This window comes from Lissotriton vulgaris, chromosome 2_1 (genome assembly GCF_964263255.1).
Source record: "Lissotriton vulgaris chromosome 2_1, aLisVul1.2, whole genome shotgun sequence".
Taxonomy (NCBI): domain Eukaryota; kingdom Metazoa; phylum Chordata; class Amphibia; order Caudata; family Salamandridae; genus Lissotriton; species Lissotriton vulgaris.
The window spans coordinates 68,278,889-68,303,684 of NC_141687.1; the positions used below are offsets into that span (position 1 = coordinate 68,278,889).

At 40.3% G+C, this 24,796-nt stretch overlaps 1 protein-coding gene across 2 annotated transcripts in view; it reads left to right on the top strand.

Annotated features, from left to right (window-relative positions):
• The window catches only part of TNS1 (tensin 1), a 1,287,061-nt gene extending 1,265,078 nt beyond the window's left edge, over positions 1-21,983 (top strand). For both annotated transcript variants that reach the window (XM_086954487.1, XM_086954486.1), the window contains 5 exons: positions 3,691-3,762; positions 7,291-7,459; positions 8,850-8,918; positions 12,872-12,901; positions 19,112-21,983. In XM_086954487.1, the coding sequence (XP_086810613.1) occupies positions 3,691-3,762; positions 7,291-7,459; positions 8,850-8,918; positions 12,872-12,901; positions 19,112-19,253 (482 nt within the window). In that variant the 3' untranslated portion in view covers positions 19,254-21,983. The remainder of the gene's footprint in view (positions 1-3,690; positions 3,763-7,290; positions 7,460-8,849; positions 8,919-12,871; positions 12,902-19,111) is intronic.
• The last annotated feature ends 2,813 nt before the right edge of the window (positions 21,984-24,796 follow it).

Genomic DNA, 24,796 nt, shown 5'->3' on the forward strand with positions numbered 1-24,796 from the left:
TCAGGAACTCTGAGGCCCCCCACAGCACACAATGTCTGGATTCCTAAACACAAGCGCACCTCGTAGGGAGGACAAGTTTCATCCACAATGCGTCAAATTCCTGGAATAACCTGCCCTCACATTTAAAAACAATGAAAACTCTTTTGTTCTTTAGGAAAGCATTAAAAACCTGTCTTTTTAACTGTATTTAAAAGGTTCAGATAGAAGCTGATGTAGTAAGCAGATTTTAAACAAGCTAGCGCCAAGACACCTCCGGGTAAACGTTGTGCATCTTAAAATAAATTAACATAGCACAACATAACATTACACAGGTCTGATACTCTACTTAAAGGCTCGTGTGAAAAGTTGTGCTTGGATTTTACCGCCTGCATCTACTTTCTCATCCAATTTAATTACGTTATTAAAAAGCTTTTGACTTTTAGAATATTTCAATGACATTTGATTGCCAAGTCTTTCAGCGCTCCCTTTGTGTTAATGCATAATTATTTGTATGCCCAGAAGCTACTAATAAATGCAAGTCTTCAATGTGAATCAAATACATTATTTGCACAATGCTACCATCTAGTGGTAGTTCATGAAATGGCAACTTGTTTTTCTTAAAATGAAAAGTTATCGTCATTAAAGACGACTCTTAATAACCTTCACCGAAAGTCTGCACTTGAGAGGCATATTTTAGTTTTTTTCTCTAAGATCCACTTTTGATACACGTGTCCTTCTCTGAGAAAGTGGAACAGTAACAAGTGGTTTGCAGAACAACTAGTATATATATTTTTTTTCCAGTTATAGGTTTAACACTGGAGAAGTCATGTTGGGCTGTTTACATTTTTTTCTTTCTTTTTGTCTCGACAGACTATTGTATTTTCCCCACAAATCTTACATATTATATATACATGAAGTGGCCTTTGATGAGCGTGCTTTATCTATGGGACTGTACAAGTGGCATTCACATTTTGCCACTACACTACAGTAGCAAGTGGCAATACATCACCCCACAATACCTACTATTTGTTTTGATGCTATAACGTACATAAGTACCATTGTAGCTGTCTGCAATTTCAGTGCGTTGTTAAGTGGTGGATTATTCTTGGATCCCTCACAATCAGTGATAAAATGCATAGCACAACTGAAATACTTGTTTAAAAAACAGCATAGTAAAACAGCCACATAATTGGATGTTTTTTTAAATTTAAAATCTTTGTTTGCAAGAACTTTATGTGAAGGTAAATATACATATTTATGTACAAGGATCTTTATTTGGTTAAAAAAACGTAAAAGAAACATACAATTCATTTGAACAATTTCATTAATTGACCATAGGCAAATACAGAAAGGGACAACTAGATTCTTATATTCAGCTAGTAATAGCTATTTGTTTAAATTACTTGCCCACTTCTTTATGCAACCTTACTGCAGCTGCAATACATCTAACCTTCCCCTTAATAGGCACAAGGCAAAAAAGTACATAAAACACATGATTAGTTCAATCAATCAATACTCGGATAAAGGGCTAAAAATTACATCCCAGCAAGAACAACAATTTGCATACAGATGTATGCAAGTCAAACTGCAATGGAGCCCGGATCGCTGGACTGCAGATATTTGGACCTTAGTCTCCACATGCATAGCAGGTACTGTGAGACCGCAAGCACTATGGATTGCCTAAAACTAGTTCGAAAAGTCCTAATTACCGCTCTATAATCTTGTATGCCCTGGAGCCGGCAAAGTGGAAGTATCCATTTTCCTCGATATCCTCTGTAAACTGGACAAAAGAGCAAAACATGTCCGCTAATTTCATTGGTTCCAGCACAAAGAGGGCAAGTTCCTTCCAGATTCCTAGAAGCCAGCCGCCATTTAGAAGTAAAAGAACACAGAGGAACGGTGTCATAACGAAATTTAAAATATAATGTCTTAGCTGATAGGCGCTCAACCTCATTAAAAAAGCGTTTCAGTTGAAAATCTACTTTAAATTCTATAAATACAGTACCTAGAGAACCTATTCCCACTTGCCCAATGTAAGTAAATGTCTTATGCTGCCAGTACAAGCTCCTAATGGCAGCCCTAGTGACCGAATTTCGTAGCGCGCCCTGCATCGCAAATTGCGATGCAGGGTGCGCTACGAAAATAGTTTTCTTTATTAAATTGTTTACTTACCTTCAATTATCCATACTCCAGTTTTTGGCACCCTCCACCCTACCCCTCCCCCGCCCCGCCTCTCCGCCCCACCGAAACTCCCTCCACGGGCCGTGGCTGACTCAGTAGCCTCTCTCACCCCTAAACCCTACAAAATACCTTTAACACCCAATATCTTTACCCATCCCTAAACCCTAAAACTACCCCTACCTACCCCTAAACTCTAGAAGCACCCAATACGTTTATCCACCACTAAACTTTAAAAACACCTCTACCACCCACTACCCTCAACCACCCCTAAACCCTTCAAAATACCCTTAACACCCAATATCCCTAACCATCCCTAAACCCTAAAAACACCATCACCACCCACTACTCCTACCCACCCCTAAACCCTAAAAACACCCTAACCACCCTATACTTCTTCCCACCCTCAAACCGTAAAAGCACCCTTAGCACCCAATACCCCTACCTATCTCTAAACCCTAAAAGCACCCTTAGCACCCAATACCTTTACCCACCCTAAACCCTAAGACAACACTACCACTCAATACCATCACCTACCCCTAAACCCTAAAAACCCTCTTACCACCCATCCACATTTAAACCCTGCAAAATACCCTTAACACCCAATATCCTTAACCATCCCTAAACCCTATAAAATACCCTTAACACCTAATATCCTTACCCATCCCTAAACCCTAAAAACACCATTACCACCCAATACCTTACCCACCCCAAAACCCTAAAATACTCTTAATTCCCAATACCCCACTGACCACTTTATATACCTACCATCCCTAAACCTACAATCGTAAATGTGTGTCCATGTATACATATATGTGTGTAGACAAATACACACGCACATAGTCACAAGCAAACATTAATACTTACCTTAAATGCGTGCCAAAAGGCATGCGTGGTAAAGGCATATGTGTGGAGAACAAATATGGCGGAAAAAATGCATGGTAAAGGAACTGCATTGTACAATCTTTGTTGTACAGGATGTTTCTTGCAGCTTTAACCTGCTGGTAACCTTTGTAATGTAGTTTAAAGGTAGTTACAGGCCATGTGTAAATGTTGTGCAGTAAGATGAATGCAAAGTAACACAAATGCAAGGTATTTTTAGATTTCTAATTTAAACCTTACCCATCACACTAAATAGCTCTTGTCCCACTATTCCATGAAGTGATAGATGGGTGCAGTGAAAGCAGTATTTGAATAGCGCAAACCTAGCTCAGAACCAATGGAGCAGTTCTTTATAGTAGGCAGACAACAGGTAAGTGCAGTATGAAGAGAGGTAAGGTAAGAGATGCGTTTACAGTTTCTTCCTGAATGAACCTGGCAAGCATCCATGTTCACAATAGACTGAACAGAGTCTACGTAGGCAGAGACTAGTCTGATAAAATATCCTCTATACATTTGTTCTGTAATAGTCGCTGAGCGTGTAAGTTTATCCTTAACCTAAACTGTATCGAGTGTGATTTTTCATAATATATGTGGTGGGTGCAGAGCATGCCTGAGGCCATTGACACTCCTTTGTCTCCCCTTTTCTCAAAGATCCAATGGAAGAGAAGAAAGAAGTCGCAGTCCCGACTAATTCCTCCACGGATCTTCTGAAGCAGGGCGCGGGTAGGTCTTCTACTGACACACAGTGTCCATCAGAGCTTTACGTCATAGCGATAAAGCAATGATACAAAAAACAAAAGTGTATCAGTGGCATAACACATGTGGCATTTTGGGTGCTAGGAGAGAAATACAACACACAGAACCAGATCAAGAGGAGTGTGTTAAATAGAGTACTGGTTCAGTGAGAGCCACAGATGACAGGGAGCCGCTTCAGAAGGAGCAGGGATGAACATGTGTCGGTTAAGTGGTAGCAAGACAGGATGCTGCTTCAGGAGACATAGTTCCGAACATGATGCTGGTTAAGTTGACATGGTGCCAATTAAGGAGGAGCATGGCAAGAAAAGGTAACAAAAATGGTGACGATAGGCTGGATATGGTATTAGTTAAGAAGCAGTATGATAAGTCAAGCCAACAGGTCAGAGGAAACAGAGCTGGTCATGGTGCCATTTATGGTGCAGCAGGGCAGGCGAGTGAGCTTTGGAATGCAGAACTGGACAAGGTGCCATTTACAAAGGAGCTAGGCATGACATGCCGATGGCCGAGTTAGAAGCAGAGTGGACATTGCACTATTTTAGAGGGATCAAGGCTGCATTTGATGTTGTGTTAATAGGAGATGGGCAGCACATGTGTGGTCATGGAGAGCGAGGCACTCTCCGCTCCCCTTCTGACTGCTCCAAACCTAACCTGCACATGCAGCATGAGGAGCAGCGCACATCGCAAAACAAATAACCAACAACTGGAATGTGTAGGAAAAAAATATGAAGTCATCAGGGGCTCTAGGTTGCCATGAGCAAGCAAAGGGAGGCACTGCTAGAACCCTCTTTATCTCTTATACTGCCGTCGTAAGGTGCATTCCTGTTACACACTGTGCATTAGTTAAAGATGTGTTTGTATGACGTAGAAGGGCAGTAATAAGAGATGAGTGTTGAAAAAATGATCCCACCGGTAGCGAGTTCCGCTGAAATATCACCTTTGACGTGTGAGACACCTTCACAGGTGGCTCCTCCTCAAAAACAAAACACAGAAAAGTGTTTTTCAACAAAAAAAGTGAGGAAATAGGTGTGCTGCTGTAGCATGGCGCAGTAACTTGATTTTTAAAATTAATTTCTTTAGGTATTCTGTCAAGAGCCAATTCTCACTTAACAATGACTTTGCTGAAGTGAAATTACAGCTCAAAGCTAGACTTTTCTTTCCATAATTTCTAGACCTATTGGATGAAGGTGGTTTAATGGCTTACATACATTTTTCAGTGGTGCCAAGTCTTTTACACCATTTTTAGGACTGCCCTAGGCAGCGCTTGCGCTGTTTCTTTAAGACATGCTGTATTCAGGATATGGGCATAAAGCTCCGCCCACTTTCTGTCCATCTTTAAAATTGGCTCCTGTCGCAGTCCTTTGTAAATGGAGGCTTTTTATTGGTCAAAAGGCTTAGAAGTCCCGCCTTAGTACCACATTGTCTCTTCTGGCAACCTCCCATGAGGACACCCCCTGTTACATGTGTTGTTACTCCCTAGGTTTTAATTACAGCCCCAAGACACTATTTTGTAAAAAGGCTTCAGGCAGGACACACACTTGGTCCCTAAGCTAGACTGGCAATGGTTACTTCACTCACTAGAACATCTCACATTTATATGAGACGTCTATAAATTTCCCATCATCAGCTGCACACAGAGTACAACCTTATACAAAATGAATGTAATAATTCTTTTGTCACATTTTAAAACTACTAATTGTATGTATGGGTATAGCTACTTGAATGTACTCCTAGTGCTGTCTTGCATGCAATGCATTATGGGTAGGGTGGATTTACCTTATCTTCTGCAGGGTGCAGTACCATATGTGACCAAAAGAGGTCCCTTTTTAGACACATATGGTACTGAACTCTGCAACATGGCTAGGTAAAAAACACTGCCAGTTATAATGCCTATAAGTCCAACTTTATAGGCATGCAGTGCTGGTGCCTTGCTCACTTGGGACCTCTAGGAGCAGCTTGCGGTACTGCATCGAGACATGCAGTGCTGGTGCTCGTTCACTAGGGACCTCTAGGCGCCGCTTGCGTTACTGCACCTAGACATGCTGTGCTGGTGTCTTGTTCATTAGGGACCTCTCCGAGCAGCTTGCGGTACTCCACTGAGACATGCAGGGCTAGTGCCTTGCTCACCTGGGACCTCTAGGAGCAGCTTGCGGTACTGCACCAAGACGTGCAATGCTGGGGCCTTACTCACTAGGGACCTCTAGCAGCAGTGTGCAGTACTGCACCTAAACATGCAGTGCTGGTGCCTTGCTCACTAGGGACCTCTAGGATCCCCTTGCCGTACTGCACTGACACATACAATGCTAGCGCATGGCTCACTACACAAGCCTTTGAAATGCACTAGACCTCGCATTACTGAAAGTATGAGCTATTGATGTTGCATTATTACTTGCAACACCAACACCTTAAGCTATCAGTAATGCGAGCCCTATTGTATTGCAAATGCTTATTAATTACTTGTAACTCAATTGTGATTGTCACTTTTAGATATACTCTAGTGTAACTCTTCTACCCTGAGTGGTAGTTCATAAATGAAAAGTAATTGTAGACCCACATATTCTGAATTTGTGCCTCAGTTGGTGTTGAAGACTTGCGGGGGTTAGATCTGTCAGTAATTTCAAGTTGAAAGGCTAATTGTGAATGCAGCTTTTGATATCTAGGAGTGGGCAAATGTCATGCCTTACTAGGAAAGTTTGTACACTTTGAAAAGTTTGCAAAGTTTACTAATTTCAACATTTCATTAGAGAGAGACGCTTTCCAGCCGTTTCAGGAAAAGAACGTTTTTGCAAAAATCTTTTGGTGTGTGAATTCCACCCCTAAAAGTTTTTTTTTAAATGTTCCTGTTGTACTATCACTTTTAGTGGAAGTTTCATTTAAACATTTGCATTTTTTTTAACTCTCTAGCCTCTGTGAATATCATGTAGATTGCAAAGATTTTAAAAAAAAGTTTTACAAAGTGATGAAGGAAAAACTTGAGAGTTCACGCACTCCTAATAATAAGACCGGACATCTTGTACTCATTTCTGTAGAGTTATTGCGTCTGTGACGCCATTATTGTATTTAAATCCTCTTTTTGTTCATGCATTAAATGCTAAGAAGGGTAGGGATCCTCTGATGTCGATCATGCTTTATTTTTATCCTGCAATATGTGCAGTGTAAATAATATGTATATATATATCGAAAATAAAGGAGTAGTTTGTTTCTTTACTAGTCATATTTTGGCTCTGCATTGAAATGAGAATACAGAGAACAATCCGATTGTCTAGTCATGTGCAGTTTTTATTCTGCATCTTAATCTTCTACAAGATTACAATTAGTAACAAATTACAATGTATAGAATGGGCTCCAATGAATGAACAAAGGATACATCAGACAATGAAGCAAAAAGGTAATTGTTGCAGTAACATTGGCACATTTCTAACTGGTGATCACGTTGGGTTTACTTTCCTGACCCTTAGTAGACTTGTTATTAGACTTTTTATGTCTGTCTCCTTATAGCCTGCAACGTGCTGTTCATCAACTCGGTGGACATGGAGTCTCTGACCGGCCCACAGGCCATTTCCAAAACTGTCAGCGAGACGCTGGTGGCAGATCCAGCACCGACGGCGACCATCGTCCACTTCAAAGTCTCCGGTCAAGGAATTACTTTAACAGACAACCAGAGAAAGTAAGGGGTGCATGAGCGTAATTTGAGGGAACAGAGGTCGCAACCGCTATAGTGTTTACAACTGCGAGATGCCATGTGCATAAAGTGTCTAGGCCACCGTAGATCTTTTAAAGACATAGGATAAGGTGTAACTGTATAATTTTAGGCTGCTTAGTGTTATAGTTAAATGTAATATCACAAACCGAAGAGGAGGAGGAAATACCATCTCGACGCTCGTCTCACAAACTCCCCATGATTTTCCCTCTTAAGATCATACCATCACCCAGGAGGAAGTTCCGCCTTCCCCTTAATCTCATCTGTTTGCTGCAGGCTACTCTCAATTCCACTAGACCACACCTACCTTCCATAAAATGTATCTGTCCATAAACCACACTCTTGTTTCGTAACCACACTAACTTCCCATCGAACTCGCCTCTTTACACACCACCATGTCTTTGTGCATACCACACTTACTTTCCATATAACTCCTCTTTCAATAAGCCCCACTCAATTACCATAGCCTGTATTCACTCACACAGATCTCACATGTCCCTGGACCAAACATAGAAATGCGGGCTACCCTCCCTTCGCGTCAATCAAACTCACATCTCATAGAGCTCTGATCTTCTTACCACACACTCATTTGTGACAAGTCTCCTCCAGCTTACACAGAATTCACCACTCATCGCTGCTACAGACCACACCCACCGCTTAAAGACTGATCACGTCCTAGAGGTCATACCTACTTCATGGTTTTCCCCTCCATATAGATGACATAAAGTTCACATATGTCAACATGCTACTGTCATTATCTCTTCCCATGTTCCTATTACCCTTTACTTCATGGATGACCGCTTTCCAATCCTTGCCAGAGAATAAAGCACTGCAAAAAGAACTTCACCTCTGCCTCTCTCTTAACAACACCATACTTCACACTATGCCAACAACATTCATGGCACATCAACGCTGACCGGATCTTCCTTGTTCATGCGGTGCATGCCTCCCCACAGACCACATTCACTTCCCATAGCCGACATCGCTTTCCAAGGACACGCCTTTCAATACATCAACTTCAGTTCCTTTGTTACAGAGCGGTCTAACTCTGTAGACAGCAAGTCCAGCTTCTCCTTCCCAGATCATAACCTCACACCAAACATGGCCTCTTACATGCAGTAATCTTTAAAACAAATATATAATCCATGTATTCAACACATAATACATGTCTTTTATATATGTAACCTGATCTCATGGCAGGGCAGTCACGTCAACACGTATTTCATTTGGAAACCATGCTATCCACAGACCATTCATCCACTCACATGTATTAGCCTCTGCATAGCATAGCTGATAGAATGTAGACCTTGTAGAGGGGAGGTTGTCTCACCCTTTGTTCTATATTTTCTCGTTACAGGTTGTTCTTCAGAAGACATTATCCCCTGAGCACAGTCACCTTTTGCGACGTTGATCCGCAAGAAAGGAAGTGAGTATTTAACCTGGAGCCTGTTGTGCTCTCACAGGGCTGTTTATGCATGCTGGTGTGTGGATTCTAAACATATCATAAAGTCCACTTACCCTACCAAAGCCCTATAAAATGTCTCCAGGGGAGTAGTCTCAGGGGAGGTGTTTAGTGTGCTACACCTCCTAATAAATGTATTTTCCAATAAATAGTTGGGTACAGGTGATTTGATTTCAGTCGGGTATGTTGATGAGAAATTTTGACATACACACAGGCAAACAAATCACACACTCTCTCCCTCTCTCTGTTTTGAAAGTCTTTGAAAATGTTGACTAGTATTACAAAATATTATGTTTTACTTCACTCAGTACCCCTAACAATCTGCATTCCTCTCCCCTTCCACTGCCCCTTAGGCCTCTCTCATGCACCGCACTTGGCATTTCAAGTATTTTAACATTATACGACTGCATGATTGTTGAAAACCTGAAGCTCACACCCACCCATTCTTACTGGCCCAGCTACGCCCCTGAATGTCTCACTTCTCAAATGTGGCAGCTTCTTTCATTCCAGTGCTGTGAGCATACACTTCATAGACCCCTAAAAACAATACAAAGTCCTAGATTCATATCTCCAGTAATACTTGCTCGCCCACGCATGATTGCAGAGAGACAGAGAGAGAGAGAGAGAGAGAGAGAGAGGGAGAGAGAGGTGTTGCAGCCCTGTACGACCTGAAGAAAAAGAAGCATTGATGGATTTGTCGGGAGGCGTGTTGTAAGATACTCTGCATAGCACGCGGTGCCAGGGTCTAGTGTCAGAACCACCCTGGTTTCTCTGCACTTCTGCCTCCCCAGAGGGGTGTCACATGAGCTGTTTGGAGTTCAGGGCATGAATGGCATCAGAAGGATTGGGGAATGCATCTACAGGAGAAAGATGACAAACTTGGGCTTCTTCGCTCCAAACACATGATTTCCGGAAAACGCAGGGTCAAGCCTTAGCGCAGGTCTTTTCCAAAGCAATAGTCTGGTACCTTGAATAGAATTCCATGCCCCACGCATAGAATACCACACCAAACTTCATCATCGAACATATCTACTGCTGACACCTGTGCTTTCCTAGGAGTCAGTCCATATGATATTTTCGGAAATTTTCTAGTCAAGATGAAGTAAGGTCTTTTTTGTGTGATGCCAGTGCCTTTTAAACTATATATAAGGAGGTAGTTCTAAGTGAATGATGTTCAGCAAGGTATTGGGTCCTTACTTTTTGTTGCATTCTGCATTCCCCTGCCTTCATTTGTAGCACTCACATTGCAATTGGAACCTCTCTGGATTGTTGGTCTGGATCTTTTATCTGTCTTGTTTCTTCAAGATGAGTTTGTTTGTTGCTATTCTCAAAATTTCTAATCTTCATTTTCATTTAAGCTTCATATGATTGCAAACATGTTGTATTTGTGGCAGTTTCCTATTATTTGGAACCTCTTCAAGGCACACTTAACACCTTTCACAAATACAACCCTGTGAAGGGTGGCACCGGATTTAATAGGAGGAGTCGACTTTAGAAGGGGCCAAACAACCTCTTGAAGCATCTTGTCCTTGACGCCATAGGACAAAGTGTTAGAGTTATCTTTAAGGTAAAGATAAGTGCGAGGATAAAGGTTAGTGTAGGGTAGGACTAAGGTTTACTGAAAACATTAAGGTTATTTATAATATTAAGGTTAGGGATAGGTAGATGCAGTGGTTTAGTGTTAGGGTAAAAAATTAAGTACAATTACAGGTTCGAGAAAGGGTTAGAATTGGATATATTAATACTGTTAGTGTTAAGGGTAGGCTGACAGAGAGAGTTAGCCTATAACATTCCACACAATGAGAATAAAATAGAACAAGCATTGGCATAGGCAATAGGTCTCACCTATGGCTTTGCTGATATATTTTAGCCATGTTGTACTCTAGTGTGGCTGCTATTCAGTATGGCTAAAAGTTACTGATGTAAGGGGGTGTGGAGTGTTCTAAAGGTGAATAGAGTGTAGTGTTATGGAATGTAGTGGTGTGGTGTACAATAGAAGTGGGGTGGCGTAGAGTGGATTGCTGTTGCGTATAGTTGAGTGGCATTGCATGGAGTGGAGTGGCGTTGCATAGAGTGGGGTGTAGTTGCATGGAGTGTCATTGCGTGGAGTGGAGTGCATAGTCTACATCATCAGGTTAAATGTGCTGTTTAGCCTTGTAGATTGTATTTAAATATATATATATATATTTTTTTTTTAAGCCCAAAACAATCCATTTTCTGTGTGCCCATTAATGAAAGAAAAAGACAGTCATGTGGACAATGCACTTTAAATAATACCGGGGAATTATTTACAGGGAACTCCAAAGATGACATAACAAAATAAAAGTACAAAAGAGATTCATGATGCCTTTAAGCTGGCAGGAGGAACCCACCAAAAGGGAAGCTTCGTCAAAGACGAGCTACATATATGGCCCTTATCACGGTTGGGATGTGAAAAAGGGGGCGTTCAGTGCTCTGGCCATTTTAGCAGGGCCGTATCGAGGAGTGCTTGGGGGGCAACTTGGCGATGAGTGTACTGTTCAGTGCAGTGGTGTGGCAACAATGAAGTCACGTGAGCAAGCCTACCATGGTGATGGGACAGCTGGTCGAAACGGTTGCTATCATGGAAGGGAGAATCACTTTACTTTGCGGCAATCGGGAACACCCTGACTCCAAATTAAAAAAACTAAAATATATAAACATGTATATTTGATCACATTGGACACCTTCTCAGTTGCATTAAAATGGAGCCACGGTTTCGATTACTGGTGAGATTAATGCCCAGGCCTGTGTCAGGATATAACCATGTATTGCATTAGCACAGGAAATGGCATATCAGTTTGGCTCCCAGATAATCGTAACAATTAGTGAAGCGCTTACAGCATCAGGTTAAATGCACTTTTTAGCCTTGCACATTATTTAAAAAAAAAATAAATAATTGAAATAGAAGACCAAAACGCTCCATTTTCTGTGTGCCCAATAATGAAAGAAAAAGGCAGTCGCGTGGACAAGGCACTTTAAATATTACTAGGGAATGATTTCCAGGGAACACCAAAGACAACAAAAAAAAAAAACATTAGAAAGAAGATTTTCAATGCCTTTAATCTACCTGGAAGAACCCATAAAAAAGGAAGCTATGACGGAGACGACCAGGAAAGAAGAAAAAAAATAGTCAATTAGTTAGACGCTGCTCCATGGGAGGAAACAAATGACAACAAGGAGGTACAAAGTGGAAAGGTTGACCACTAGCAAGCAAGCCTTTTTAAATTTCAATTGAAGTAACAAATAAAAAGGCAATGGGCGGACTGTAAGCCCACAGAGTAAATACAGCATGTCTTCAAGAGGCAGTTATGCGCTGCCTAGGCTCGACCTAAAAATGATATAGTTAATTTCAAAGGATAATGCATAAACATTGGATCTCACGTGGAAGTGCAATATACTTTAACTTACTTGACTTGTTTATAGTTTTAGCCTTAATTGTACACCATATTGTGTTAGCTTGCAGTACATGCAACCTTCTGTGGAGTTTTTGAAGAACATTAGCAAACACACATTTCCATGGAAGAAAGGAAAAGAAGAGTTCGTAGATTATTTGGAAGCAGTTCATGGCACTCAAATTATTCTGGGAAAGAAAATTCTAAAATGATTTTTTAAATTTAGGATCTGAGAGTCACATTATATTTAGAGTGAAAAGAAGAACAAAAGCAACACAGTATTTATTATATGAATGACCTTCTGCTGTCTCCTTAGATGCATGCCTGAGATATGATAAACTGTGGTGCAACCCATTATAACTCTTATTTTCTAATCAAATAACCTGTTCCTCTTTGTATTACTAAGCCTTATTCATGTAGTGACCTGGCAGTGTGGATGCTGTTCACACAGCTAGGATTGATACAAGCACACTAGTAATGGTATTTGCTGTTTTTTCCTACTAGATGGACGAAGTCGGAAAGAGGTCCAGCAAAGTAAGTGCCTTGGTTCTGATACCAATTATGGATATTGTTGCATGAATGATAAACTGATGAATGATTACAAACTGGTTATTTCTCTGCGTCTTGGAAACAGGCCTTGCTTTTTCCCATTATAAAAAAACCTGAAGCGGACCCATCGGTGTTTAGCAATTATAGGTCAATTTCCCTTTTACCTAAAGCAGCCAAAATCCTGGAGAAAGTTGTGCAAGAACAACTCTCTAACTACATTGAGTCTGTTCAACTTCTCCACGATTCACAGTCTGGTTTTAGATCCGGCTATAATACAGAGACTGCACTTCTGGAGGTATCAGAGACTATCATCGAATGCGTGGACGCAGGCGAGGCAGCAATGTTAGTGCTCGGGATTCAGGGCACCCCTCTGGCTTGGATTTGATATTTTTTAAGTGATCCTACCCAACAGGTCTACCTCCCCATTTGTCTCGGAGAAGAAACCTCTTAGTTGTGTTGTTCCTCAGGGCACTGCCCTTAGCCCACTGTTTTTTAATGTCTATGTTTCGCCACTGGCTTCAGTGGCAGAATCTAGTGGGGTCTGAGTGATCTCATACGTTGATGACACACAATTAGGGTTTTCATTTGGAGATCACTCTGATGCCAGTTTTCTTAACTTCAGACGCTGTCTCAGCAACATCTCCGCCTGGATGTCACTCAACACTCTCAAGCTTTACGCAGATAAAACTGAGGTGTTGTTTTTTAATCAAAAAAATCCCCCTCCACCCCTGCTTTGGTGGCCTCCTGAATTGAATCCCCTCCTGCTCCGATGGCTTCCTCCAAGAATCTGGGATTCTTATTTGATAATGAGCTATCTTGCAATGCTCAAATAAATAACGTCACATCTGCTTGTTTTGGTAAACTCCGCCTGATCCGGAAAATTCTTCCTTTTCTTCCTATGGATGCTCGCTGAACCATTATTCACACCCTTATAACATCACATCTGGATTAAGAAAATAGCCTGTATGCCGAGCACCAGCCTATCTGGTCAAACATCTGCAGATCGTGCAGAATGCAAGAATGATCTGTAACATCCCACATCATCACTCAATTTCTCTTCACTTAAAAAATTGCACTGGCTGCCTGTGACTAGCCAGCTTAAATCCCTTGTCCTGGCATATAGAGCAATGCAGGGTCAGGGGCCGGCCTACCTTAAAGCAAGACTGAAGCATGCACAGTCCACCCGTTCTCTCAGATCAAATCATCTTTTCCTTTTACGTACTCCCCATTTTCGCCGCTCTAGAATGGGGGTCAGAACATTCGCAGTTATCACGGCTCAATCCTGGAACAACCTGCCCCTGTTCCTCTGTCTGACAGAATCAGAATGCTTATTTCGACTCAATTTAAAAACCTGGCTGTTCATCAAACCCTAGTTGCATAGAGACACTTACAAATGCTTGCTGTTCGCAGCGTTGGGACACCCCGTTGGGGGTAGCTGCATGCTATATAAGCTTCTAAAATAAATAAATAAATAATCTTCACGGGTTATGACCGTTCAGGAGTAATGAAGACGGGGATTTGTGCAATCTTTTCAGTAATCCTAGAAATTGATCATCAGACATGGATAAGTGTACTCTCGACATCTTCTGCCTCCATGGCCAAACCATGATGTGAATTTCCTTCTCCTCCTCTCACCAACGTTTGCAATTAATATGTGCCAGGGCTCTATTTTTGTGTCCAAGGGTGGACTCAGCAGTGGTCCTGGCTTATAATGATGCAGGAGCTCTGGAATGTGAGTCCCAACACTGTCAAACTGGGCACATCAAGATCTCACAACCACAGGCAAAGTGTGAAAGAGAGCCATATGGAAAGCACAGTGAATCCCAAAGTTCATCCTCACATCATCTGTCTTTCCCTCTCACAGCTCTATTTCTCCGTGCAATAGTTATGCTGTTTACCCAACTCCTTGGCTCAATAATACCTTTGATTTTCCCCCCTCTCTGCCCCCATGATCAAAATGTCTCTGTTGAAGGGGTACTATCTCTTTCAAATAGTGATTCACTGGACCTGCCTGAAAAGGGTGACTTTCTGCAATTACTAATTTTAGTACAGCCACAAGCATTATAAACATGGGCCTATACTCCTGTTACGCTCGCTATTTATGAATGCGTGTGTGAATAAATAGTTGGAGAACATTGGATAGCTGAACATGAGCGGAAGCCTAGGGATATGTTTTCGGATTCTTTACAAGGTTTGTTCAAAGAAGAGAATTCCTGCTATAAGCGTCTGTAATATTCTTTTTAGAGGTGAGAATTCAGATGCTCCCTTGATGCGATATGACGCCTTCGGGTCATAGCGCGCTATATAAATAAATAAATAAAAGAAATTGCATGAGGGATGTTTGGAAAAATTATTCCAGATTATGTCATTTGGTTTTCTTTAATCTAAAGGCTTTTTTTCCAAACTGAGGATGTGTTGGCTTTTAGTGAGGCAGGGAGGGAATTCCATTATACAACAACCTGTGTAGTATCCTCCTCTTAAGGGCGGCAGTAAAGTAAGAAAAGTACATAAGGGACAACTCCGCTCCACCACACTCGGTTGAGGGAAAAAGAAAAACCTTTTTTATACAACGCTCACCCACTTTAGTAGTGGCATTATTCCCAAAGGGCAGGATGGGCTTAACCGTATTCCAGGGAGCTCTTTGAAGAATTTGGTTTTGGGGCAGGGAAGGGGCTTTATATGCTATTAGATCAAATTTGCAGCGCCAGAGCGGTACGCCGAACAGGGTTGCTGAGGGCAGGGACCCTAAATGATAGTGTGACTACAGGGCATACCCCTACCGCACCTGGAAGAGCACATTTGACCTATCTCTTGGGTACTTCCAAGACGGCAAGTGCACCACTTTTTAACTGCATGCAAAAGCTTATCTGCAAATGACCTGTAAATCATCACAGTATTGCGCCACTGGGGGGACCATTTCTTTCTTACTCCCTGAGGAATGCCCAGGTCCTATGTTAGGCCAGTAGTATAGGGCCGAACCATGTCACGTTAAAAACACTAGGGTCATAGGACCCCAATATCCTGTTTGCCCCATGTAAATATAGATTTATACTTCCCCAAACCCCCCATCCTCCAAACCACCAATAAATAGATACCTTGGGGTTGATGAGGAATTTTATCTAATAGTATTAAATCCCCCAAAAACAAAATTCTTCAAAGAACTCGCTGAAATGCGGTTGAGCCCACCCTGACCTTTTGGAGTCAGGGTGAACCCGATGATGAAGCATGACACTACTAGAGTAGGTGAGGGTTGTATAAAAAAGGTTTTCCTTTTTCCTGTCACTGAGTGTGGTGGAGCGGATGTGTAACTTATGTTCCTTTCTTACCATACTACCACCCTTAAGAGGTGGATGCAACACAGTTTGTTCTATATATACCTTTTGCATACAAAAAAATCTTTCCGCCCTCCCGGGTCCAGGGGTTCATTTGAACTCTTGCACTTAAGTGTTGAATTGATTCCATTATGCAGCCAACACGTTTGGTGCTCTACACTGCTTTGTCAATGCTCCAATATTAATCAATCATTGCAAAGAGGCTGTAACGTGAGCACGAGGCCATCATAAATTGCCAAATCCTTATGAAGGGAAAACCAAAAATGACAGAAATGCAAAAAATGGGAAGAACCATGTCAGATATACTGAGCTAAGAAAGCTGCTTGATTATTATCTTAGCCTTGATAAAGCAGTATCAACATTCAAACATGGTAGCTGTACAAAGAAGGCGAAACCATGATGATACTTGCCATGTGATATTCTGATTTGGAATTTATTTCACATTTGAAGATTCTTTTGTGATCAAAATAAGTGAAGAAGAGAAGAGATTGGAATTACTAGTTTTGCACCAGTATTGAGATACTTGTGTGCCTTTGCATATGTACATAGAGAATTGTTGATCGGATGTCCTCATGTTCATATTGTTTGCGTCCAGGAATTTGTGTAAAACTGTTGGGCGCATTCAGCATTACACACAAGGACAGTGAGCGTATTTCTGAACTCAGAAGGCCTGATTCACAAATGACGAGGAATTCTATACAGTCTCTATCTGCAATTAGGTAGCTTTCCAATTTTTTGGTTCACATTCATATGAGTCATACCCTACTTGGCGTACACCTGGCATTCCTAACCCTACATCATCTGATGAGAAACAATAGGTGTAGCTTTAGAGTACATGTGCAACTGTATTATTGTATTCTGGGGAAATTATGATATTTATAGTTTGAATTGGGTACACCTGCTACGCTTAACTTTACTTTGTCTGAACAGCAACAATCTGCTGGAGAAGGTGTAAGAAATATGTGAAATTCTGTTGTTATATTTTCCTCATGGTTAACATTTTTTCATGTTAACGGATCACTTTGCCTGCAATCCCTACAAACCTACAGAGGTGCATTGGGTTATCTCTAACTCTCACTGCACCATGTCTGCCATCTTAATTTAGGTGCATGTTTAGAAGTTAATATGTACAATGCGAAGGACATGGTGATATCGATGGGATGCCGACCATACAAATTCTCATAAATGCTCTAGGATTTATTTTTCATCTCTCTGAGATCTTTGTTAGAAAATAAATGGAAAAACCAAATTCTGAACTTATCACAGGGTGTGCACATTTTCAGAGGTTTAAATAGGAACCTAAACCATGGTCTTTGGAAAACTTTTCAGACATCAAAAAATGTGTGATATTTGCCGGGGGACCCCCCCATGAAAATCTTGACATCACATGTATATATTTGCTGCTTAAAAGAGGGTTTCATGGGGGATATACTTCATAGAAAAGAATTCTCCTCCACAATGCCACTGTGTGTAGCAAATCCTCCCATTGTGCATAAACGTTTCAGTTGAGAACTGTGACGTAAATACATAATAGCATGGGTTGTATGTAGTATTAATGATCTTACAAAAAATAGAGCCAGCAAATCTTTGGTAACTTAATGAAAAAATTGAAGACTTTTCAAAGAATGAAAAGAGTCAACTTGCCAACATTTTGCAAAACAAAATAAATTGTCTTCAGACTGAATGTAGGCACAATTCCATCACATCTACACCACATAACATACAACACAAATCTTCCAGCTAACTGCACTTAAGAAGAGGGGTTAGGCTCAAACACATTTTGAAGCTCATTACAGGTACTCTATAGTCACTATAGTTATGTGGCCAAAGATATATTTGGATTACATATATAGTAAGTTGGTGAAGTTCCTCACACATACGTTTTACACCTGTTATTATTGTTTTTCAGTCTTTCTGATAATCTGAAATTGATTTGTGCCAAAATATCATCTCAAATGAGGATGGATTAAATGCAGCTCTAATGAAAAACCTAATGATTCAAGAAGTGGTCAGGATAGGGTGTAGTACCAGTTTCTCATTCCAGTACCAGTTGAAGTCTTTTCTAGGATGGGCCGCTAGATCCTGCTGAAGATTTATGCTTCTAATTCCAGCATTGTGGGTTTTAGAAATTGTTTTATTTTATTGTATTTTATTTCTTGTTTCGCTGCTGGCATTTGTGTGGTTGCCAAGTATGACGTGCAGTCGTCACGTACAGTAGTTAACTTTAACATTGCGTTGCTGCAAAGCACCTTTCAGCTTTTTGGGATGCAGGCCTTATCTTGTGATAGAATCATAGATAAATTCAGCTTTGTGTTTGCACTTATTGTGAAGAAAAACCTCAGGGACAAAGTAAGAAAGTCAAGAATATACTTTTTGATTGTGTTGAACCAGTTGAATACAACAAGTGAATTGACAACACCTTTTCCTACCCGAGAATCACTGTTCTTAAGAACCTTTAAGAAGTGCAAAGTGTTCAGCAAAGGACATTTTACACTGTTGTAAATGCAATCTATGCATGAAACTTCTGAAAATCTTGATTTTTCAATATGGGATCTGCTGTGTACTGGAGCAGTTGTACCTCTTGCATACATAAGGTTGACATATTTTTTCAAACCGTTTTGTGATCCAATAAAAAATAATTATTAGGAAGTTTTAGGTATGAAAAAAAGTATGCTTAATTTTATATAGTGGTAAGCTAGTAAAGTGAAAAACTTCATAGAGACCTTTTTAATTCAAATTGGTACAAGACCTTAGATGTCCCATTTAATAAACCGTCACATAAAAATTCAAAAACATTGTTTTAAAACTTTATAAAAATCTGCTTAATTCTTAAATGTTCTTCTTTCCTTTCTTTTCACATTAGACTCTTCGGTTTCGTTGCAAGAAAGCAAGGAAGCACAACAGACAATGTTTGCCATCTGTTTGCGGAGTTGGACCCAGATCAGCCTGCTGACGCCATTGTCAACTTTGTTTCCCGGGTCATGGGGGGCACCCAGAAGAGATGAGCCCACAGGATATTTCTTGCCGTGATTTTTTTGTTTGTTTTTTTCAAAAGAAGGACTTTGAAAGGACAAGCGAAGGAGAGAGAGGAAGTGCATGATGCGGTGGAAGGAAGTGTATTGGGGAAAGTCTAAACAGTGGGGAGAATATACATCTGCAGATAAAAGAGGAAATGGTGCCAGCTACTTTTCCTGTTGAAGGGAACCCAAGTAAAAGCAAAGTGGAAGATTTGGATTTTGAAATCTGATTGGCTTTTGGATCATTGTTAGTGGAAGGTGAATCCGGCAGTCTCAAAAATGTATGAAGCAAATTTTGGGAACATAATACAATTTTGTCCATTTAAAATAAATATTAACTTATACATAAAATAAGTTAATATTAACATCAGAACACCATAAAGGCCACAATTGATAAAATTATATTTTCACAAATATGTTGGTCTATTGCAAACAAATGCTTCAGACTGACTATCTCCCTGTCCTTCTCGTTGCACCACCCTGAAGCCAAACAGTGACTCAATGTTGTACTGTGTCACACATTTATTGATATTTTATAAGCACTTAGGCACATATCATTGATTTTACTCTGGCAAAGGGTGATGTAAGCTTGATTAACCCTGCTCATAGTCTCAACTATGTTTGAGAAGGTAATCTCTGAAAGCTGAGAACATCCTCACTGAAAACATCCAAATAATCTAGATTATTTGCTGTTGTCAGAGAAACAGGCTTTATGAAGGTTATATTCATTTTGCCATTACTATAACTTCACTTGCACTGACTTGGAGGCTTTCACAAAAGTACTTAAGCAATACAAAGGAACACTGGATGCTTGGCTGACCATCAACATTATTGTGTATATTGTGCCTTCAACTTGGTCTGTCCATCTACACAAATCAATATCTGCTTGGGCTTTGTAACATAGCTCCATTATATTATGGGACATTTCAACCTCTGTTTAGATCTTTGAACCAAGGTATTCTGGAACTAGTAGCACAGAGTATCCCATACACCCTAGAATGCATGCTGGGGTTAGTAAGATATATCTATGTCAATTAACACAGAGAACTTTAACTCCTTGCCAGGAGTAGGAAGCACTATAGAAATACTATTAAAATACATTACAACTACAATACATTTTAATGTCTCAACCTCCCTCCAATTATCTACATTAAATATGTATTTTTAAAAACCATAGTATTTCATTTAAATTATAGTTTGCTTTGACATTTTTGTCAGACCATCAACCCAAATAAGACTTGGATGGGAATATATGACTCTAATGCGGTGGTGTCATAAATCGCTTAGTGAGCGCTCCAGAGAGTCAGCGCTAAAACAGATCATGAAAGGAGAGACATCCTCTAGCCAACGGCGCTGTGATTCATTAATGGATAGTTTAGGATGATATTGGACATTATGTGGAGTTTCATAAATAAGATCCCTAGGCAATAGTGGGCAAGAATTTCATTGCTTCCTCAATTAGTTGATTTCCAAAGCTGCCCTTACTTGGCGGGTTTGCGTTGATTTTAATGCCACTTCAACACTAGACAGTCGATCCAAGAGCACGCTTATTTCAACACCCAGTCTTGTCGAACATTCCTCAGGCCTGCTGAAGCCTATTCTGGGAATGCGGAGAAACTGCACTTGCAGGTTCAATCCTTTGCTTTTGCTTTCAGAGGCAGTATCTGTCCAACCTTTTAAAAAATGCGAAACATTCCATTCTCTTTCTTGGGTTGAATTTTAAGAAAATATATAGGTGGGTGTAAAACCCGAAGGACAGACATGGTACCTTATGTCGAAATCGCTACCAAATGTTATTCTCTACAAAGAAATTCTAGTACACAAATGTACTATATCTGTATTCTGTGATAACAAGTATAATTTTTTACTTATGAAAAAAAGGAAATTGTAGAGATAAACTGTGTGATTTGTCTATGAAGAGAAAGACATGCTTCGCACACTGGTTTCTGGTGATGGACGATGTGCCATGGCAAAGTAATGAGATACATTTGTAAATCAGGGCTAAGAGATTAGATGCCCACATCCATGGCTTTCTCCGGGTTGCAGAGCTATCAACCTATTTCAGTATCTTTAGGGACTTAAATCACTGACAACTGTGTGTCAGCGAAGAGATTATTGGCCCATGGTACATGTTTAATGACTGACACCATCTCGGATTCTATTTTCAATGGTTTTTAATTGAAAGAGCCTTGGGAGAAAGCATTTGCCCAAGACATGGATCATTTTCATTTGAGGAGTCACCAGAGGGGACATCTGTTTGTTCAACCCAAGGTAATAAGTTGGAAGACAGATGTGTGCATGCTAGTAAGGGCAGCATTATTGGAGCTGCATGTCTATGAATGACCAGCTGCCACTGTAGACTCTTGAACATATTATAGATTGAGTATGTTTAAAGGAGTAGTGAAGAGTAAGATGTGTCCCAGCCAGGGCAGGGGGTAGAGAGTGTCAGCATTTCTATTAAAGGTTGAACAGCATACTGCCTCTAACACAAAAAGAAGACAAAATGTTGTTGCTGCCACCACGCTGGACATGACCCGGACACCCCTTTCACCTTTACAACAGCATTTTCCTGTTATATATAATATATATATGAAATATACTGACAAATACTGTAAGCTAATCAAATTTATGAAAAAAGGTAAAATCTACAAACAGAACCCAAATATTTATTTTTTGCCATATCGCTTAGTGTGCATCCTCCTATAAACAGATCTTGTATAGACTTGTCTACTGTATGTATAACTAAATGCATAACAAATGAAAAGACAACATTTATTTTGACTATATAATACCACAAGCAACCAAGCAGATTTACGAAGGCAACATTTACTTTTTGCAGAATGTGTTATAGAAATATTGTGCCTGTTCCCCCTCCTACAGCCCAGTCTATGTTATTTCCCATTTTTTTCTGTTTCAGACGCTCAGACGAGAAAGGTGCTTGCAACGAGGGGATGAGTGAGTGAGAGTGTGGGACATTTGAGTAACACAAGGGTATTTCTGTGTGCAAGGGATAATTATCTATTATTATTTCTATGCCATGTTGGATTCTGCAATGTAATGTTGGTTCACAGCAGTAGGTGAGCCTATCGTAAAGAGCCGGCTGTTAGGTTCGGCAGCTTAGTCAAGTTGCCTAAATTGTGGGAAATCACATGGAGAGACGCCTGGCAAGAAATATTGAGAGGACACATTCTGATGCAAAACATGCTACACTTGCACTGTTATGAAAAACATGCCCATAGGAATTGTCTTTAGTTAAGTTTGTGTCATTTTCAGATATATTATGCAAAATAATTCACTCGCTCCTTACATTTAGAACACTCTCTACCAACTACTGGCATGGATTATTAAAATTCATGCCTGCCAGCTGCTTGAAGAATATTTCCTTCACAATTTTCTGTGCCTTTTTTAAAGAACTGGGTCTGCTGTACTGTGTTTATTGAAGTCAGGGTATAAAACAATTGACTGGTGAAACAGCAGTGCCAGATTTGGCCTTAAACAGGATGTAAACAAGGACCTTCTAAATGTTTTGGGAGAGGTAAGGTATATTTGTGTTGGGGAACAGGCAACAAAAATGCTGGTGGTTTAAGGGCTAATTCATTCTGGCACCAGCATTCCGAGCTTCAGTATGGCAACCATCAAGCATTGACCATTGATTTCACCCTTACCATGACGTTTCACTTGCCTTGAACTAAGTGGAACATCAACTAGCAATACCCCAGCTGTATTCACTTCTAGAATGCCTAACCGGCATGTTCTGCTCTACTGGTTTTGTCCCATCAAGTGCTCAAAAACATTAAATTGGCAAAATGAGAGCTTCGCGAAGTAGAATGTGCTGGGATTTCATTTTATTTATATATTTATGAAATGATTTGAGCACCTCCAAGCATTAGTCGAATGTAACTAAGGGAAATATCATAACCAGCACTAGGCCACATCTCATACAATCTCTGAATGGCAAAGTGGGACATAAAAAAATGCCCCTAATGTGCCTTAGACCCTAGACTCTGTCCCTCATTGTTACCCAAGAGTGAAGGGATAGGATATAACTTGTCCAATCCTTTCTGTCTTTGTTTAGCAATGTCTGGTGACTGCAATCACTGTGGGAAACCTGCTCATTTCACATTGCTGCTAATAGAACCACACCACACTGTTACTACAAGACAAAGGATAGAGTGTATCCTGTTTAACATGCTACACCTAAATGTATCAATAGGCACATTTTTATCTACCACTGCTATTTTTTCCCTTCTATATGTTGCATTCAGTGTGTAAACATCCTGATGTGCTAAAGCTGCATATATATATAAATCAAAAGCACATAGTGTGCAAAAGATTGCTCTATTTTTGGTCACAAGGCATGAGAGTCATGAGATACTTGGATGCACAGAACACGTTATCCTTATGTATTCTCGGAGGGATGAAAAATAGAGCCAATTTTTTTAGTATATTCCCTTGGATTCCTACAGCCATAAAATGTGTGCCTTTGCCAAAATCTGTGATGCAAGGTCCCTAATGTCATCACCCACAGCACCCAATGCAGAGTTGCTGCTGACTGTTACACTGTCATATAGAGAGAGGTTGCCGAAGGAAATCTTTACTGAGTGTTGATAGTTTCACACCTTAACTATTATTTGCCTTTGAAAAGATAAGAGCATTGTTGTGCATGCTTTTGATTGTGATTGCACCTTTCGTCTCTCACACTACACTGCGGATGATTTCTTCAGTCATTAGAAATCCTTATATGATAAAGATGCTACTATTAAAAAACTGTGTAGTTAAAGCTTAGCAACAAATTGATGTATGGAATACAACTACAAACCAGAAGTTTTAATCCACCATTTGTTCTGTTGAGCCTTAGTTGGAATCAATTAGAACTGAGCACAGCACTTTCAAGTGGGACTCAGTCTACCGGTTCTGCAAACCGGTAACAAAAATGATATTTAATTTACCAATGTTAGACCCATTTATGACAGTGTACAGGTTTAGAAAACTTCACTGTTTTCTAAATTGAGCTTTGCCCAGAGAGAAGGTCTCAGGTGTTATTACAAGGTTTTCTTGTGACCAAGTTGCAGACCTAAATTGCAACTTAAACATCCACCTAAAACTGCATCTATTCTTGCCAAAGCGTTTTCATAATAGTGTTATTCTCACCACTTCCTCAATATTAGAATTCTTTTGTTTGGCTTTTGTGACTACCTTGCCATTAAAGACTGGCATTCTGATTACACGTCTGGCTGGTGAGGACTCCAAGGTGTACATGTCTAGAATTGCATTTGCTAGCATAGCTCCCTCGCACAGGTTCTATTTTTCGTATATACTAATATTGGATAACCTTGGCTACTGTTTTGCCTGCACGTAGATGGATCAGTGTGGAAGATTACAATTTTAAACCTTTAGCTTTATTGTGTAAGGAGACTGAAAATCATGTCTTACTCACTGGCTTTGAGTTTCACACAGTGGAAAATAATATTGCCATTGGCCCTTTTTGGATCTCATGTGAAGCAAATATTTCACCCTAAACCATTATAATT